Here is a 13,255-nt window from a genome sequence, read left to right as displayed (position 1 = left end):
TATAATTCCAGCTTGTCACAGTGATGATCATGAAAAAACTTTCTGTTTTAAACAATATGAGGAATTACTAGTTTTGTTGTTCCTACTTTAATAACCTTTTTGTGGGGTAAAGACTGTGTAATAGTGGAAATAAAAATAGTAACTTAAGGATTAGAAAGTCTAGATGGAGAAATTCAACAAAACAGAACTTTTATGTAATTTTTTCAGTAATGTTTTTGATCTGTATGAAGAGCAGAACTGCAAGCTTTTGAATAAAGTATTGGCACTGGTGACTATGAATAGAAAGCACATATAGTGTCAAGACTCTAAACAACTTTCTTAGATTGTCCAAGTGATGTATTTAATATGGTGTTACAATTTCTGTTTTTTTGTAAAGCTGTGATCTGTGTGTGTCAGGCTTATTAGCTGTATTAACTTGCCCTTAATTTGTTTTCCCAATAACTTACTATTTTCAACTCCTTTGGATTTTAGTTATTTTTCCAGAGGCATGGAAAAACAGTAGGAGTAAAAAAAAAAAAAAAAAAAAAAAAGAGATCATTGTGGTTTTCAGGCTTCACTTTTGGATTCAATGCAGCTAAATGAAAACAGTGTGCAGATCACTGAGTAGGTCAGGCTGAGGGGATGCAAAACCTTTGAAGCTTTACAGGGGTTGACCTAACAACAACTGTGGGCCCCTTTTGGGAGAGGCATTAACTCCATGAATGCCATATAAATACAGAGCTACAAAATTCAACAGTCACTGTTCTGTTTTGTTTTCTGAACTGTCTGTTAGAAATTCTGTGTTTTTGGTTTGTAGGCTTAAGTGCTTACTTACAACATCCATTTACTCTTACAGAGAGCACCAGCTTGTCACACTTTGTTTATAAACTGCTCACCAGTTTGTAGACAGGTTGAACCACTGTGCAACTTGAGCCCAAAGGTGGGGTGTCAGCTTTGGCAAGTGTCCATGCTGGCGTTAAAGCCAGCCAGCCAGAGCTACAGACCTGTTTGCATGTTGCAAGAGGAGTGTGTGGGTAATTTGCAGCTTCACAATTACTTAGTATGGGAATAAGGCTGAAAAGGAAGCAGTCATTTTGAAAATCAGTGTTGCCTTTTGCAATTATGTTTACTCAGGTAATCTTGCAGGGTATCTGTTTTTCTTTGCATGTATTAATTTATTGTTTCCAGTGATGAGCTGGAATTAAAAAGGGGTGTGGAAAATGCTTTAATGGACAGAGGTTGTGAGTGAGATGAATCCTGCTTTTCACAATTATTTTGTATTCCTGTAAATAAAGTGGTCTAACTGTAAGGGCAAAAGATACTTGTCTTGTGCATACTGAAACTCTATCAAATTGTTAAGGCTGCAGTTAAACTGAAAGGAGTTAGAAATGTCCAAAAGACTGATTAAGGGTTTCTTGCTGCATAGCTTCCCTTTTTGGGCCCACTGTTATGTGTATCCCAGACAGGCTTGAGTACATGCCAAGGCTCTTTATTTTGTGGTCGGACTTTTAATCTGTTCCAGACCTTTTCAGTCAAAGAGCTCAAGTGTAACTGAAAGGGGCAGGAAAGGGAAAAAAAAGCATGTGGGCTTTTCTGATCTAGAGTGACGGCAAATAGAGACAAGCTGCTAGCTGCTGTTGAGTTTGAAGGAGTTTTCCTTGAAAACCTAAGTTGTATGTGTTGGATTGTGGTTTATGTTTTTATCATTTAAGCCTAGAAAATACAAAATCCTATTCCTGTTGCTTTCTTACTTGCGACCTCCTTAAGTCACTGAAGTCAAGAAGAAAAAAATCTGCTTGACAGAGTTAAATTACTGAGCCTTGCATTTATTTACCATGTGGAGATCCTTGACAAATAAGTGCTGTGACCCTAAATAGCGTGTGAATGACTCAGAAGTTTACCTTTCTGTGCTTAATATAGGTTGAAACTTCTGTTGGCATTTTTTCCCCTGAGGATCACCATACCCTTTTCTATCGCTGTGTTTTAATATAAGGGCTTGAGTTTCAATATTTTTGACTACTAATTGTTCCAGAAGCAGAGTGGATTCATCTTTGTCTTGTTGAAGCTTTTGATGATTACAGTGATGCTAATGGTGATTGAAAATGAAGGAGGAATTAATTTCTCTCTCTGCCACTTTCACCAATCTTAAGAACCATTGAAGAAAACAAAACTGTTGAACGGTATGTGCAAACATACTCCTCTGTTCCAGTATTCAGAAGCAGAAGGTATGAAGAGTCTTTGCCCTTATTGCTTCTGAATTCCCAGCTTCCAGGGAGACAGACTTTATGTCTGTGCGTTCCTCATCAGATGAAACCTTTGCATTCATCTTTATTTTCTCTACTAGATGTGGATATAGCTCTTTTTTAAATAGTGCTTGGAATTTTCCATTATTGTGGCTAGAAAAGAGAGACTGGAAGGAGAATCAGTTGGGGAAAAAAATATTTTAGGTAAGGGGTATTTTGGTATAGCATTCATGCTTTGAAACAAAAAATAAAAGAATGTAGTTAGCATGTATTTCTTGGGGCATGCTTTTAGAAATAATACATCAGAAAAGAGCCTTTGTCAGAATAGCCAACTGTGGGGTAGGCTGCGTCTAAAACCTGAGTGCTCCAAGTTGAAGATGAGAACTTCGTTCCAAGACTCAAGTCTAGTATCTTTGAAATGGCTACACCACTTAAATGTCAGTGAAGTCCTGTGGCTCACACATTCATCCTCCAAGTCTACAAGTATGACTTCAAAACAGTTTTGTTTTAGGATAATTCACAAACTTCAGTATCTAGGAAAGAACTAAGTATGAAAAGACGGTCTTCTTATGCCAAGCACAGGCAGTCATAAAAGATGACATGGGATCAAAGGAGTGGGGTTGGGAGGGGGTTGGTCCTTAGGCCTGTGTCAGCAGGATTCTTGTCTAGTGGAGCATCTGGTAAAAACATGCTGTCCTACCTTCTCAGTGCCTTTGCAGGCCTCATAGTAAGGGGCTTCAAATTGCCTGTTTTGGTGGGGTTTTGTTTTGGGTTTTTTTGGGTTTTTCTTGTGGTTTTTTTGGTTTGTTTTTTTTTTTTTGTTGCTGTTGTTTTTTGGTTGGGGGTTTTTTTGGGTTTTTATTTTTGTTGTTTTGGTTTTAGTTTTTGGGTTTTGGGGTTTTTTTGTTGTTTTGTTTGTTTAATTTAGAAGGATTTTTCTCCTTAAAGGAATTGAACTTGTCAGCTTGAGCTTGTCTTTTGGACAGTTTTGTCTTTTCTGCTGTTGTTCATTGGTCATTCTTCACAGATCCTACTGGACTTTTAAGCCTTTCCGATATCGTAATGTGTTTTCTTGATAGTCAACATCTGGATAGGAAGCAGGTCAGCTATGGCTGGAGTTGGTAACGTAGAAGAACATCTGCTTTTTCTATAAAGTCAAATTTCCTAGTACCAGTTGAGGTTTGAAATTGTTCAGCTTTATTGCTATAAGTTTCCAAGAATTGTTTTTTATATCAAAGGCCATTAAAGGGATTTTAACTCTTATTTAAGTTTGCCAATGATAGGACTTGGGTTTGAAATGCAACCTTAAATAATTGGCCCTTTGAGAATGCTTAATATGTTAAGTTCAAAGATGAAGTTGAAGTGGGAAAATACTGGAAACTGGCAGTTGATTTCTGTGTCTGTGCTGTGTTGAGTCTGGTATGGAGACCTTAGTACTCCAGTAGAGTAGTCAGAGAAGTGTTGGCAAGGTTTGAAGTAAAACAAGATACTGTTTCAGTTTCCTTGTTATTTTATTCTAGACTTGGCTTTTAAAGGCTTGTAACTAGTGGTCAGACCAGTGTTACACACTCCCAGTTTCTTTCCTTCTGTTCTTTCAATTCTTGGAGCTGCAATATAGGGTATGAAGCAAAATATGTGACCTCAGGTTGAAATCACTGCCACAACTTTATCACTCCCACTTAGAGATTATCTTAATGTTCTTTGAAGTTCTGCATGAGTTTTGGGTGAGGGGCAATGTATGGCAAGACAGTGTTTAATATCATTATGGAAAGTGCCATAGGGGCTCTGTGTAGTAGCTGCTTGACTACATAATTAGGAAATTAAATAAAACTGATGATGATAGTATGATTATAGAGAATGCACACCAGGATCTCCTGCTTCTGTTTTATTGTAGTGTAAAAACATAGCACCTTTGAAAAAGTGAAAAGAGCTTGTTCAGAAACACTGAAGTAAAATGTACCTTTCATTGAAACAGGTATTTATCATTTCTGTTTTTTAAAGAAGCAAGCAAACACACAACAAGCTTCAAATTCAATTAAAAGCTTAAGCTTCAGAGCATCTGCTAATTTTTAAGTATCAGAAATTAAAAGGAGTTATTCCATAATGTTACTTTCTTATCCCTTACCTGTCTAGCACTTTGTTTTATATATGTTCCTTCAAATTAGTTTGTAGGAACCTTTCAAGATGCAGATTTTTGGACAAGATAGAACTGGAACTCTAGATTGGAAAAATGGCTTTTGGCCTTTGTCTAGTCAAAAAAAAAAAAAAAAAAAAAAAAAAAAAGCCCAGACCTTATGTCTCATCATAGTAGCATTTCAGACATCTTAAGCTCCAGATCTGTCTTCAGTTTTCTGCACAAAAAGCAGAGCAGTGGTTTTGATCTGCAAATGCAATGGCATATTCTCTTTACATACTCCGTAAAACAAAAGAGGATTTGACTCATCTAAAAAGGTTTAGTGGCATTAGATTTTTCACTTCCCTGTCTCTGTTTTTCCAGAACAGTTTCAGGAGATCACTTAGGATGGGGTAAAGACGTCTGTATTTTGGTATGTCTGTCAGAGATATGTACAAATGAAGCAGCATCCATTTTCAGTGAACCAGTGACTTCTGTCAAAGCCTGCTGTGAATCTGCAGAGGTAGATGAAATTTCACTGGTAAGCATCCCTTTGTAAAAGGCAGATGCTGCATTATGGCAATGATAACAAATAATTATTTGTTGTGCATGATTATATCAGAAAGTGAAATCTTGGTTTGTTTGAAAGCAGGATGTATTTCTACTTCTTAAGTGAACAGAGTTAACTGATGAAATCACTAAATCTGTCCACAAGTATTGTGTCAGGATACAGTTATCTACTTCGGGTAGAAAATTTATAGACTATTAAGGATAGGGAAACCCATACATTTCTTAAGAATTTATCAGGACAGTAGATTTATGTAAGTTAATACCTGTTTTGGGGTTTGTTTTGTTTTCAGAATAATTTAATCCTGTTTGAGAAAGGAGATTTATTGCTAATGATGTCTGGATGACAGTAAAAATAATGCATGCTTGCAATATTGTGCAAAGCAGCTGTGATAGCGAAAGAAAACTGCACTCCTAACAGGGACATTTTTTCCACCCTATCCCTCAATACAGCAGTTTGCTTTGAATGTTCTCTTAATGAGCATACTATATTAAAAGGTGAAGGTGGATCATTTTGAACATGATTCATTATCTGTAATCTAAATATATATATATATACACAGTAATTATATACTCTATATCTAATCATAGATGATCTTAAATTCAAGGATGCATCAGGTTTTTTTGTCTTTGAATTCAATCGTGTTGAAACATGATTGAAGTTTCTTATATATAGAAATGTTTCTTTTCAGTATACTGTTGGTTTTTTACAGTAGTTTTTACTGGATTTTGTAATCTCTATTCAATCATTTCTAATGGGCTTTTGACAGAGATTAAAAAAAAAGGTGAAGATGTGCAGATGCATATACACAGGGTTTGTTCCACTCAAATAAATTAAAAGAAACCTGCATTAAAAATGTTTTCACATTATTTTATAAGAGATTGTAAAGAAGCTTGTCTTTTGGCCTAGTTAACCCAGGAAGTATTATGTGGTGATTAAACAGTGAAACTGTTCTCAGCTAATAGCCTTATGTAGACTCTTGGCTGATTAAACTTCAGTCTAAAATGTGGACTAGCTTTCATTAAATATATTTTGGCAGAGATTGAGTGGGCAGACATATGGGGCTGTGGTGAGCTCAGATTCCTGCACTTACTGTAGTCTTCAGTGTTTCATACATAGAATCTAAACTTAAACTACATTAGTTCAGGTTTATGTCAGTTGCATTCTGTAGGTCAAATAATATAAAACTGGTTTAGACTTTCAAAATTAAAAATTGTTTCTTTTTAAAGAATGTGAAAGAGTTACTTGGAGAATTCAAAGAGCATTTTAGTAAGAGCCCCTTACTTAAAGAGTTTTGTTTCATTTGTGTGCACTGATCAGAAGTTTCTAAAAGCTACTTACTTAAATTATTTCACTGCTTAATCTCATTTATATTTGCTTTCCTGGCTGACCAGAATATTTTAGTTATTCTGAAACTGGCATACAGTGAGTGAAAGCTTTATAAATATGGCTGTTTACTGCTCAGGGTGGAAAAAAACTGATACAGCATTATCAGTTTAATTTTACAGACATTAAAGAGTGTCTGTACATGCTGTGGAGTCTTAATGGTGCTCAGTCAGTCCAGCTATTGCACATCTACATTTTACAATACAGAAAGACTTCAAAAACAATGGCAGCTTTACCAAAGAAAAAGGAACTTAATTTATATTGTTTTAACCAGCAGGTGTGATAGTAGTAGTAAAACAAAAAGGAAAATACTAATTTAATTTGAATGAAACTAATTGATAGATGCCGAGTAACCAATCTGTAGGTTGGACATGCTTCTGTAATAGTATTTTCATTGGATATATTTTGCTTTAACCAAAAGTTCAGGTCAGCATTCTGTGAGTATTTCTTTTTTCCTAAGACGGTAAGATCTGTTTGCACACCTAAAGCAGCAAAATGAGCCCAGGGAGCAGAGCCCAGAGTCTATTTGAGGTTTCCCCCATACTCTTAAGATCCAGGATTGTCAGATTAATCAGAAACTGAAAGCAATGGAGTATTTTATTGTGCTAATTTTTAGGTTGTTTTATAATAGCAGCATTATGAAACTACAGCTGGGATTTCCGTAGAGTGATATGGCAGTGCATTATAAAGAATACAATCCAGAAACATTACTTACATTCTGATTAAACAACAAATTGTTGTACCAAGCCTTTCTTAAAAAGCCCCTTGGAATATGTTTTTATTACTTCCGAGACTCTTTCAAATCCTGCTGGTATGGTTTTGGTTTTTTTTCTTCTCAGCTCTTTTAAATGTAATCAAAGAGGATTTTTGCCTTTGTTGTAGTGTTGCAAACTAGCGCCAGGTAAAAACCTGACTATCACCAAAAATTATGCACAATAGCTGTCTAGTTTCAAAATTAAGCTAAAGGAGATGAGTTCTGGGGGGGTGGGGGGGGGGTTCAGTTCCTCTAATGAAAACATTGATTCTTATTAGTAAGGGCAGTCAGTTATAGTATGCTCAAGTCCTGAGCTTTTTTGTTGTTGTTCCTTCAACTAAATAATATTTTTTAATTTGCAGATTAAAATTAGGTATGGCTTTGAAGGGTGAAATTATAAGCAGGAAAGAAAAAACATCAAACATTAAGCTGTATCTACTAATCATTAAGGGTGCAATCTCTGCATGTAATTCTGCATAGGGGAGAAGGTGCTGTGTTACTGCAAACTGTCAGTGCCCTGGGACTTAGGATTTTCAACTGATGGAGGATCTTGGGAGAGAAATTAGCCTTTTATGTTTGAGTTGTTAACAATCTGTTGGCCTTTTCTCTCTAGCACCAATGCCTGGTAATTGTTTCTCTCTTGGTTTTGCTTCTTGGGTTTTGGTTGTTGGGTTTTCTTCATTATATGTAGACAGCAGTCTAACCTTTTTTCAGGAATTGTCAGGTATTATCTGGTACAGTACAGAAGAGGCGTTCTTGTTGTTGACAATAGAACATTTAATGTGTGGCATTTGAAGACCAGTAATTTTCTCTTCTCAAAAACGTATTGCAACAATCGCAATTGACTCTATACTGCAGATTGTGAAGCTAAGCCATATTTTAGGACAAGATCTTTTTTATTGTCTTAAGTTGCCCATGTTTTTTAACTTGTCTGCCCCTCCTCCTCCCTCAAATCCCCCTCTTCTAGAAACAAAGACTTGTTTGTTCCTGCTCTGCCTGTGAGGTCTTTGCAGCCTCCGCTGTGTGGGTGCAGAGCCCCTTATTGAAATGCTTTCCATAGCCATGGAAGGTAAGGAACGGGATGCGTTAGAAAACTGGTAAGTCCTAGCTAACAGATAAAATGAAGCTCTTTGCCTTTGAATTCAAAGTACTTAAACAGAGCTGTGCGTGTCAGGATCACCACAAGTGCATGAGGTGTTGGAAAAAATCTGGTGTCTGAGATCACATTGATAAGCATATTCTTTAAAGTGCAGATTTCTGCAGTTGTGTCCTGGTAAGTAATGGAGAATTGGAATGTAAAAAGAAAAAGACCCACCCACAAAACAAGCAAGCAAAAAAACCTCAACCCCAAAGCAACAATGAAAAGCTTTAAAAACCCTCTGTTTTTTCCTGTCACTTGAAACAAGATGCGTTTCCTTCCCTTTTTTCATTAAATTGTGTTGAAAATTATGAAAAATTACATTCTTCTTTCTGTTTCCCTTGAAGATAGCACACTTCTGTAATCACCAGGGTGAATGAAAATCATTGATTGATATTACTGTTGGGGCTTTTTTCACTGGCTCTTCACTTGGATATGTTAAGTCAGTAAAATTCAGTTAGCAACATCTTCTGATATCCTAACTTTTAGTTTAATTTCATGATTAAAAATAGTTCGCTCATGTAAAAAGCATCTCTGTGATCTTTAAAATCTTACCAATTTGAAGTCTTTTTTTTGCACTTTCATTCCTGAAATAATAAAACATTCAGAAACATCCTTTTGATGGATATCTGAATAATAATAATAATAACTTAGATACTGGATTTTTAGATTCAGTTTCTGAATAGTTACAAAATCATATCAATTAAGTTTTCCCCTAATATTTATTGATGAATTTTAAGTATGCACCAAATATCTTATGATATTCCTGTTTTAGATGTGCTTTTAGTTTGAAACATTACTTTCAAAATGGACATGGGAGGGCATTTGGGGGGATCTAGGATGAGGGAATAAAATGAAAGACATCAGAGAAATGTGATTTCTTTCTTAAAGTTAAAATTGCAGTCAGTAGATGAGACGAATGGAGCGAACAGTGGTCAGAGAGAACAAGAATAATACAAGCAGCTGTCAGAAAGATACACATATATAAAATATGAAGAGCAGGAAATGGCATGAGCAGGACATACTTACAAAGCTGCCTATTTGTGGAAAAGAGATACTTGTATGGTGCATGCAGGAAAAACAAATTCATAACGTGTTGAAGGAATGTTAGTGATATTGCACTGAAGTGTTTAACTAAGGTTAGACACTTAAATTTTTATGAGGTTATCTGTAACATGACTTGGCTGTGAACTGTATTGAGTTAGGACTCTGAAACCATGATTGTAATAACTGGGGACTGGACTATAAAGGCAGCCTTTTAAACCAGAAGAAAACTGTCATTTTTCAGCTTTGGGCACTTAAATTTTAAAAACTAGTTTGCTTTTAACTTAGGTGTGCCGATTTCAGGTGATTGTAATTTTCTAATTTTTCTTCCTCTTAACTTTACACTGTAATTGACCTTCCATCTTGTTTAATAGTAGGGCTTGAATCCTGGAACTTCTGAGGGATAGCATAGACTTCGGATAGGGTTGCAGAATTAACTAACAGCAGGAGAAGACTGTTTTCTGTTGTCCCCTGCTAACCCCTTCATTTCTGCTTTTAAGGTGGAAGAGGCTAAGGTATATAAAGCAAAAGACATGGTCCTGGTTCCAGATTTGAAGAGAGATAAAGGAGGAGATATTCCCCACTCCAGCAGTGTCATGTCTAGCTTGTCTAAAACTGCTAGATGGGCTGCCTTGCTTTTTGCATTGCGTTCTCTAGCTTTGACTTGGCTTTAACTTCGGTAAAAGTAGGTAGTCTAATTGCTGTCAGGCTTCTAGCAGATACTGCCCAGTGGAGCTGCTGAAGCTTGTAGTTAAATATTCACTGCCCACATCCTTACAGGACTGCTGCTGATGCTGTTAGAACTCTTGTTTAACAGTTTCTAGTGTCTTGGGGCCAGTCTTCTTGTCACTGGCCCAGAGACCACAGCTCATGTGGCAAAGCTGGTTAATTGGCTCGCTCTGGTCACCTTCCTTCCTGAAGTTCAGTTCTGATGGTGAAGAAGTGCTGGATGTCTCATAACATCAACTCCTCGATTTTAGGCTTTGATCCACAGGAATGTCATTTTCCCACTATTTTTTTTCATGCTGATGAGACTTGTGGGTTGGTGCTGAACTTCAGCCCTTGGTATTCACTCTTGTTATTTCTGCTTGGTACTGGGATCTGGTTTCTATTTCTACTTCACAGGTTTGCTTACCTTCTTATTAGCAATCATTTGTATGAAGTTCTTTTACAGGTAGCTGCATAAAATAGTGTTTCAAATCACTTTAAAGTATTTGACAGCATTTTATTTTGACAGGACTCATGAAAATGTGACCCTTCTGCCCATTAGGCTGTTGAGTGGGTGGACTAGTGGGATTAGTTGAAAGGGTAGACTGCAGAGTTGGGTCTGTAACTGGTTTAGTATTATGTGATAAATATATGTATGCTTTCTTGGAACAGTAGAACAGCACTACTGTACCTTAAACTGAACACTAAAAAGACAGGGGAAACTGAAGTGCTTTCCAGTGAAAAGATGGTACAGATTCTTTATGAGAGAATTCTCCTTTATTTTGGTAGTTAGAAGTGTTAGCATTCTAGGAATTCTCTGTATGATGAAAACATTAATTCAAACTAATTCTACAGATGGTTTTCTTTGCCCCAGATCACCCTGTCATCCTAAAAGAACCTCTCTCCTTTTTTTCTTCTTAGTTTCTGTAAACCATAATCCTCATTCTCGGAAAAAAAATAAATCCCGACCATTCTCCCATCACTGCTTTAGCAAGTGCATTCTACAGAATACTGTGAATATTAACAGATTCAGTCTGTTACAGACAACACAATGGAGAGCTAATTCCAAACTTAAAGTCCCTGAAAATATTGCCCTTGCAATACAGTCAGCCTTTCCCACCCTCTGTTTCACTCTCGGAATTCTAGTGCCTCTGGTGACTTTATCCATATTGGTCTCATGTAAGGGAGAAATCAGACCTGTCAAGTAGATGCATCCCAGTAATGTGTTATTTTACAAAATAAAATTGTCTTAGGCCTTGCTTTTATGGGGTAAGGGAAGATGGGTTCTCATTGTGTATTATAAGTACAAGGTGACATTTTTCTCTTCTCCAGTCCCCAGGAAAAATGTGTTGCATACTTCTGAGGGGTAAAAGAAAATGAAGCACTAGCAAAATGTTTCCCATGTTGATGTCAGTATTTATGGCTCTCTAATTTATCTGCCATTTCTGTACCAACTCTAATTTTGCCTGTCAAGAAGCTCTAAATGGAGTCTCTAACACTAAAAACTTGATGTGACCAGGATGCAAATGCTTGTTGCATGACATTGCACCACAATGGGTAGTCATTAATTGTTTTCAATATGAGGGAGATGATCCATTTTGTCATTCTATGTGTTCTCAAGTTCAGTGATCCTAAGATTTAACATGAATGAAACAAGTTATTTATTATTTGTGTCGGAAGTGAGAATAGTTTATTAGAAAGAAGAGAGCTCCTTCTAATTCAACTTTAAATATTTTACTGCCACTTTTAAATTTTTCACCAGTTAGCACATTTAACTGTTTTCAGAAGCTTTTAGAACAAGTACGTAGTCTTACACATGAGACTATTGCATTAATTTTACACACATCAGTTGCTCACATGGGAGCATACATTCCACACTCTGAACATCAGTGTAACTGCATGTTTTGTACTGTCATGCCTTGTAATTTTGTAAACTTTTCCTTGTGTATCTTTCCTGGTTAATACTTTCATTGCATGTAGTTGTTGGAATTTAATTTTTAAATGTTTATTGTTTTGGTTCCTTAGCCATGAACCAGCGAATCAGCCAAAGTGCTCCAGTCAAACAGCCACCTCCTCTGGCTCCTCAGAGTCCCCAGAGTGGTGTGATGGGTGGGAGTAGCTCCAATCAGCAACAGCAGATGAGACTTCAGCAGCTACAGATGGAGAAAGAAAGGCTGAGACTGAAGCATCAAGAACTGCTTCGGCAGGTGAGGCCACAGGTTAGACACCTACTTCCACTCTTTCTTTTGTATGTTGTTTTTATTTTTCTAAGTTGGTGTTTCAGTGAGCCTTAAAGACCAGTGATAGTACAAAAAGCTTTAAGATCTAAACAGGTCTGAATTAATTTTCTTACTGATTCCAGTTTGGTGGTAAAATTATCTGATTTTTTAGACTGAAGGATTTTGCTTTCCTCCCTCATTCCTCCCTCTAACAAAACTCTTTAGGAACAGGCTTCATAAACTATAAGGATGACAAAATGGACTATTGATGTGATTGGATATTCCTCCTGAGGATATATTTCATATTCGTTGAGTTCCATATCATGCAAAAAGTTATTTTGCACAGTTACTTTAATTCTCTCTTTTAAGTGGAGGAAAGTCTTCTGTTTTAGAACCTGTTGCAGTCTGTAGGATTTTGAAGTATTTTTAAAGTTTATGTAAGATACATTGAGGAGATGCTTTGTTGCCAAAATCTTACGTGTTCTACGGTGGAGTGAGCATGGAACAACTGAATCACTCGTGCTGCATTTTGAACCTGTGGTTTTCTTATGCTGAAGAATTTCAAACTTCGTGATAAGGCTGCAAGCTGTGCCTTTCAGTATTTTCTGCTATGTGAATATAGCTGTAGCAAATATTAAAGTGTAGGACTGGACTTTGCAATCTCTGGAATTCGGGTTTCATCTCCTTTTAACTCTAAGCCCTCTGTTTCGATTGTTCAATCTGAATGTTTTAAGAGTTACTACCATCTGCGCTAGATACTTAGGATATTTCTTTGGGTTTTTGACACTGCCAGAAAAAGCACTAATCTTTTCTTTGAGGAAAACCTTCTAAAAACTTTCCTTTTTCACTTTGGGTGATGGGTCTTGTACCAGAAGAGGATAATATCTTAATGTCCTCAAAGACAGCTTTTTTCTTTCTTCGTCACCTGCAGTATTCTGTCCTGGATTCTGACTTCCATTATCCCCTTTGTAGTCAAGGACTGTTTTGTAGGAATCTTCAGCATCTCTTGGTGTAAGATGGGTCATCTTTACAGCCATTACTTTTTATAGTACTCTAGGTAAGAATACATTGCAAAGGTGGCATCAGGACTTTCTCTCTGCTTA

General features: G+C 36.6%; 1 protein-coding gene across 6 annotated transcripts in view; it reads left to right on the top strand.

The window, feature by feature from the left end:
• Positions 1 to 13,255, top strand: part of YAP1 (Yes1 associated transcriptional regulator) — an 89,038-nt gene that overhangs the window by 58,927 nt on the left and 16,856 nt on the right. For 3 of the 6 annotated variants that reach the window (XM_085064397.1, XM_085064379.1, XM_085064365.1), the window contains one exon: positions 11,959 to 12,152. In XM_085064397.1, the coding sequence (XP_084920523.1) occupies positions 11,959 to 12,152 (194 nt within the window). The remainder of the gene's footprint in view (positions 1 to 11,958; positions 12,153 to 13,255) is intronic. The other 3 variants (XM_085064407.1, XM_085064388.1, XM_085064371.1) reach the window with 1 other exon arrangement.

The sequence above is a fragment of the Lichenostomus cassidix genome, chromosome 1 (assembly GCF_008360975.1).
Source record: "Lichenostomus cassidix isolate B80296 chromosome 1, HeHo_3.0, whole genome shotgun sequence".
In the NCBI taxonomy this organism is placed as follows: domain Eukaryota; kingdom Metazoa; phylum Chordata; class Aves; order Passeriformes; family Meliphagidae; genus Lichenostomus; species Lichenostomus cassidix.
This window is presented reverse-complemented; position numbering and strand designations above follow the sequence as displayed.